Source organism: Gavialis gangeticus, unplaced genomic scaffold (genome assembly GCF_001723915.1).
Source record: "Gavialis gangeticus isolate Ggan-Ray unplaced genomic scaffold, GavGan_comp1, whole genome shotgun sequence".
Classification (NCBI taxonomy): Eukaryota; Metazoa; Chordata; order Crocodylia; family Gavialidae; genus Gavialis; species Gavialis gangeticus.
Genome location: NW_017728996.1, coordinates 35,414,210 through 35,421,229, shown reverse-complemented (window position 1 = coordinate 35,421,229; position 7,020 = coordinate 35,414,210). Strand labels below are relative to the sequence as shown.

The 7,020-nt window shown below is 39.2% G+C and overlaps 1 protein-coding gene across 1 annotated transcript in view; it reads right to left on the bottom strand.

Moving 5' to 3' along the window:
* Positions 1-1,355: 1,355 nt before the first annotated feature.
* The window catches only part of CHRFAM7A (CHRNA7 (exons 5-10) and FAM7A (exons A-E) fusion), a 146,410-nt gene continuing 140,745 nt past the window's right edge, over positions 1,356-7,020 (bottom strand). Inside the window, exon 10 of the mRNA XM_019504323.1 lies at positions 1,356-4,764. Within this exon, the coding sequence (XP_019359868.1) occupies positions 4,246-4,764 (519 nt within the window). The 3' untranslated portion in view covers positions 1,356-4,245. The remainder of the gene's footprint in view (positions 4,765-7,020) is intronic.

The window sequence follows — 7,020 nt, the reverse complement described above, 5'->3', positions numbered from 1 at the left end:
TTATGCAAATGAGGGATGCTTTCAATGTGTATTTTAATAAACCAATTTAGTTCTATAGGCACTAAAGTTTTAGACATTCATAGCCTTGTAAAAATAAGCTGAAATGACAATAGAGAGTATTCTCTTGTGAATGCGGACCATAAGACTACTCTATTAGATTTTCTGTAGTATCAGGTGATGGACTTGCTCTCAGTCTTATTACAATAAATCAATATATTTATATTCTAAGATTAGTTCACAAAATCAATATGAGCTACAAGGCTTTTGTGCCTCCCCTATACTTTCAACTTTATGAAAAATCAGTATGCCTAGAAAGCCTGTTACTTTCTTTACCCTTAAATCTCCACTATCCATTATTTTAATAACACATTTTCCAATGTTTGAGGCACCATCTCCAAGAAGGATAGAATAACTGAAAAAAGGTTTTTAACTGAAATGTTTTAATTTTGGTTAACTTTCATTACAACTCTTAAATACATCAAAACACCTTCATTTTAGGCTTCCTTTAAGGGGGAAAGCATTTTGTGCAATGGAAAATATGGTGTGCTAGGGTTTGTCACAGGGTAGAATGCCCTGTCTGTGCAAATACCTGAATACATGCTTGTTACCCAGGCTCCAAAATTAAAACACCGGCAACTATGTCACCTTCTGGTGCTTGCAGCCTACACAAGCTGTACACCTTAATCCTACTATGCTAGCATGAATTTTTCATAACTTGCTATTCCTTGCCACATAAAGACAAGATAAAATGAGTCTATTCATGATTGTGATGATATTGAGAGCCGAAGTCTAGTGCTTGCTAGTAAGAGGTGGGGAGGAGAGAGAGGATGTAAACAGACTCTACTAGCACAGCTGCAGCTCCCAGAAGCATTTTCCCCAGAGACCTGCCACTGATTTAATTTCCTAAATAAATTACATGATTTTGATCTGCTCAGTAAAATATTCTTCCTGTACAGCCCAGGCACAAACCTTACCTCAGCCCAAACAGCTGTTCATATAACCATTGTAGATCCATTTTGTCTGTCAATCTTTTGCATGATACACTTCGAGGGTTAAATACCCTCTAGTGCAGAGGGCCAGCATGAAGTGTATGTATCATTTACGCCCCACTTAAGTTACATTTTGAGAGCTTCTGTGCTAACTTTGTGCTCTCTTTCCATGTGGGAATGATCTGGTAAGCAGCATATGATTATGCATCGTGTGATATGGAAATTGCCACTGACCTTCTGTATTCATCTCTAAAACACTTTTTTCTTGAGAAAGTGCCATTTCTTTTGCTGTCGAAGTTTTTGTCCATTTGAATTTATAATGGTTTCAAACATCAGCAAAATAAGAAATCAAAGAAACAGATCAAAGGCCTTTTGATCTAAAATATTTATTTGTACTGGACCCAAAAGGTGTAGTACTACTTATATAATAAAACAATATTTAAGGGACTCATCTTTTTTAATGCCTGCTATACACTGTTTCTTGTTTTAAAAACAATGCAACAAAAATAAATTAAACGAGGGCTTTGGATTTTCCTCATCTTTCCCAATACAAAGTAAAAAGTGGAGCAATCAAGAGCTGAACTAAGATTAAACCCCACAGCTGTCAACACAAAGGGAAATTCAAGAAACCTTTAAAAAAAAATCTCTTAAACAATATTGTTATATCCTATATAAAATAATTCATTATTTTAAATAATGTACATATTTCATTTATATTTATTTAAAACTAACTTTTAAAATTTTATCAGCGGAATTGATATTTGGCATGGCATTTAAATAAATTTCAATTTTTAAATATTAAAAAGCTTCTTCATATTCAATACAATTCTATATAAAACCAGAGAAAGTAATATACATTTCACACATAATACTGTACATGTTAGCTGAGCTCCAAGTGAGCTTTTTATCTGTCACTCGGATGTTTCAGAACTCAATCATGGCTCTACTATCCAAAATGCCATAGCTCTGCATTTTAAGATCATAACAGATCATTACCATGAAATATGTTCCATATGTTATAGACATGTACTATAGTGTAGTTAAATCCCATCTTGATGTACAGGGTTCTAAATGAGCATTTCCCCAGCCTTTAGACCAGAATATTTCTTAGCACGTACACATATACATAGAACACACACAGATTTGGTAAGAAAACTACCAGTTTTGCTCAGCTCATTAATCTGAAAATGTACAACTTAAGCGGCATGATAACGTACCTTAAAAAAAATTAAAATCAGTGTTGCACTTGCTGCCAATGGCTATAAAGTGACAACATGTTTGGCATGCTCTGTCAGCAACAGGAAAATTGGGACTCAGCTCATCAGTACATTTCCATGGTGCATTTCCAAGATGCCTGTAGCTGAGTGACTGCTGACCACTATGTCGCCTAACATGCATGATTTCTTTAGTGCGGCATTCAACCACTGGTCAAGCTGCTTCAGGGCAGGATAGTTGGTCCCAATTTTCCTCATGTAGTCTGTTCGCATAGTACCTCAATATCATAAATCATGAACCATTCTCTCCACCCTGCTACAAAGCTCCTTCAACAGCAAGAAAAACCGTCTGTGTTAAACAAAATGTTTATACTGCTTTCTATCAGAAGGAATTTAGAATATAAATACAAGTCTGACAAAAAACATTCTGCCAGCCCAGTATATAGTGCCAAAATCTTGTCCCCATTCAGCAAAATCACCTTAAAAGGAATTTTAGAAAGCTGGAAGCTGTAGGGAGAGAGGGTCAGCAGAGAGATCAGTATGGGCAGGCTGATATTCTGCCCCCGTAGCATCCACTCTTGGCCACTATGAGAGATGAGATATCACACTAGGTAGATGGGCTTGTGGTTTGACCAAGTATGTCACTTCTTCTGATTAAATGACTGTCTTAAAAATCCCCATTTGGAGGCAGGGAATTGCTCTGACCTAGTAAAAACTTGAGGCAGCTGGCAAAACACTCCAGGGTTAATCAGTCTAATCAACAGTTTGTTTTGGTTCAGTGGGTGACCCCCCCTTTTGCATTTGCATTTGGTGAATATGCTGAACAGGAATGTTTGCTGAATCAGCACATTTGTATATGAGTTTTTAAACAACATTTGCAGAAGAAAATGTGCCAGCGCAAACCCACTTTTTCACACCAGAAAGCCACTTCTAAACTCATCCAGTTGGGGTGGACACGCGTATTCTACTCAAATGAACAAACAGCTCAGATTTCAAATACTGACTCTTTGCAGTGAATTGCTTATGAGCACTCGGCAAAGATTATTTTCAGGAATTATTTGGCAGATATTTCTGAATCAATACATATGAAAAATAGCTTATTTATTCCCCCAAGGACAGCTAATAAATATATCAGTGAATACATTAATAAATACAAACGATTTGCTCAGCTGTTGATATCATGGTTAAGATTTTGCACAGGACAAACTTCACAGCTTTTGGGGGCCAGGAGCTAAATGGATTAAGGGCTCCTTGCACCTGTTTGATTCTGGTCTGCCCCAGCAAACACTAGAGAAACACCTTGCATAACAGATGCATGAAGAGTCCTTGTAATCCCTGCACTCTTCCCACTACCAACAGGCTCCCATTTCACTGCTCGCAAAGAGATTGATGGGAGGCAGCCTTCTAGCCCTCTTCTGCAGGGACTCTACCAGAAGAACTGTTCCCTGGCCAAACACAGGACTTTCACTTCTCCTTTTCGTGTCTCTGGTCCTTTTTTGCTGACATAAAGGGCCCTGAACAAGGCTGAAGAACTCACCAAAAGCCTTTCCTTCTGATTCCGCAATTCAAATCCAGGTAATGCCAATAAATAACCAATATGATTTTTTCTCTAAGAGCCTGACATACAAGAAACGAGTCTCAGGGTATGGACAGACAACATAAGTATACAGATTCAAAACAGGTGAGAGGAGAAGAATTTATCATGGATTAAGCCAATCTGTTTCATCTTTCTACTCTATCCTATGCTAAGTAGAAGCTAACCTGCAATAATTTACCCCTGAATGAAAGAATTACATAAATGAACTTAAGGGTCTGTGATCTCACAGCTGGCCCCCACTGAAGTTGGTAGCTTCAGTTTTCAGAAGTAATCAATGACTTGGGCTGCCTCCGTTTTTATACGCCCAACTTGACTGGGATAGAAGAGGCCTGATTTTCAGTAGTTGAACTGTAAGGGGGAAAAATAAAGATCATGTACTCCATATATTTGCTACATGACAAACCTCAGAGGATTACTGACATTTTGCAGATTTACAGCTAGGTAATTAAGCAAAATCTTTAGACACAGCCTCCACAAAGTTCGGTGCTGACATTAAAATACCAATCGTACAAATGATGGTGAAGACGGAAAAGGCCATCAAGCAGAGACGATCTACCACGGAGGCAGCAAACTTCCATTCATTGCAAATAGCTTCCTCCTCATCCTGGTCTCTAAACCGGTTTGCAATGTAGCGGACCTCTTCCAAGATCTTAGCTAAATCTGGGTCACCTTCAGAGGGATGCCCACTGTGCAGGAGATTTTCTTCCTCGGTTGGTGAACAGGTCATCCTCCCACAGATTACCCCAGAATCAGTGGTGGGAGTACAATGGACCCCTTCTAGCCCCCTGAACCCAATATAGAGCATGTTTCCATTACTGGACTGCTGTCCACTCACAGTATTCATCTCCACACTGGACAAGCTACACCTACGTTGCTTATGCTGACAGGCAGGGCGCACTTTATCCTCCCCTGGTCTCTTCATCCTCAGGAACCAGGCACACCAGTTCAGAAGGATGATTCTGGTCTGAAACAAGGTTAAGCAAAATCAACATCTCTGTGCACAAAAACAGGCATCAGTAATTATTTATATACTGGAGGCCAGGTGGCCATGCAGGCCCGGGTCTCTACTTACTTGCATTGCACATTATTTTAGTTATACTGCACCTAACGACCCAGCAGAATCACTCACCAGCCATTCAGTCCATTGTTTCACTCCCAGCAATGCTGTTAACAGGTGCTATTAAACTATTACTACCAGGAGTCTCAGTAATGTTGAACTTTCATTATATTCATGTCAGAATAGTAACACAATGCTTTTTAACTTTAGTGGAAATGATTAGTGATTACTTATTTCTTTATTAGAAATCAGTTATTTTCAACAGGCCCTAAGTAGTTTTGCTTTACGCTATAGGCAACAGACTGCATTTCTTTCACGCTTGTTTCTGTTTAGCATTGCACTGGTTTGTAGAAGCTGTTGCTTAAACAGATGCTACACTGATTGTATTGTATCACTGAATTTTACTGTGGTTTTGCAATGCTCTCACTCCAACACATTTTATGACACCTGATTGAGGACTGTGGAAAACGGATCTGGATACAACACAAAGCAAAGATGGGACAAATGGCCTTGGTAAGAGATTGCTTTCATTTCAGTGATTACAAATCAAATCACTGGGTTACATTTTTATTAGTTTTCTGCAGCTCTACAGAAAAGGCAAGCAAGTCAGAAAGTGTTTCCAGTTTCAGCTCACTCAGATTTCAAATAATGTCCCAAGTGTTTCTCCTTCAGAGTTCTGTCATTTATTTCAAATCATATCTAAGTCTTGCAATGTAATTTATACTGTGCTTAGTTCGTTTGTTACAATTTTAAAATGCCACTTAAAGGAGATATAGTTCTGGCATTATTTTGAGAGCTTATCAAAACTGAGATACCTTGTATTAGTTTTCTTTTTCTATTAGCATGATTCACCTGAAAAACCACTGGCTTTATTAACTCAGAGTCTGATCCAAAGCCCAGTGACATCGGGGTAAAACCACTATTAACTTTCAAAGGGCTCTAGAAGAAGGCTCTTTAATACCAAGTTTCGTTACTGTTATAGGATTATTTCAAATGATTCATGGGGAACACACATGTCAACACACTTCTTGACACTTGATCTTTAGGTCACACTTCAGTGGTATATACAAAACTCAATCATTTTCTTTTTTTTTTTTCTTTTTTTTTTTGACACTCAAAACCAAAGCTGGGGAAAGGAATGTGTCTGTCTAATGTCTGTAAAGTATGATAGCTGTGGGACCACCATGCATAAATGTTCCTGGGAGCAAAGACAAAAATGATAACCAATCCCCATCAAAATACTACATTTCACTAATAGTTTGACACTGAAGGATGGAAAATGAGGTCTAGTAGCATTTTACAAAATCAGGCTGGACAAGATTCAGTGTAATCTCATTAAGATTTGCTCAGTGTGAGAAGGGCTGAAATTCTGTCATGTGCCTCAGAAATTCCAGACTTCTGGGCTCCACCAACAGGTCAGGCAGAGGCATATTAAAAGAGGTAGATATTAGATAACTCTCTCACCTCTTGTGGAGTAACAGGGCATCTCATGAACTGGAAAGTAGGTGGTACAGTGGCAGAATAAGATGCAGAGGATGCATATCAAAGGAAGGTGCTTAACAGACTTGGGGTAAGATGCCAACAATGGTAGAAAAGGCAGAGTCTGTGCTTGGAGATAGTGCTGAGCACTGCAGGGGTGCAAAAATACATTCCCATGAGCTACCAGGTTTGATACTGCAGTGTCAGTCAGTGCCAAAGACATTAGTGGGTGGTAATGGATCCAAAGGTCTCACATGGTTTGCACTATGAAAGCATTTATACACGTATCTTTTAGTTCTCGGATACGCCAGAGATCCACCACTTCAGAGCAAACTCGATTAACTGAGTCTGTCTGCACAGGAGCTGATGTGCACCACACTGCACCACATGCAGTTGTAGAAGTGGTGAAATGCACATCAGTGCAGAGAAAATGGCAGTAGTGCACTTTTGAACTAAAGTGCCTCCAAGGTGTTTTAGTTCAAAAGCCCACCGCTGCCATTTTCTTCACACTTACATGCATTTTGCCACTTCTACAACTGCAAGCATCACAGCACCCAGCACTTTCCAAAGCGCCTGGCGCTGCGGCACTTCCACATGTAAAAATGCCCTGAGTGTCTGATGTTGATCTCAATATGGACCTTCTCAGGCTCCACAAGCTTCTCCTGCAACCTTACACAACTGGGA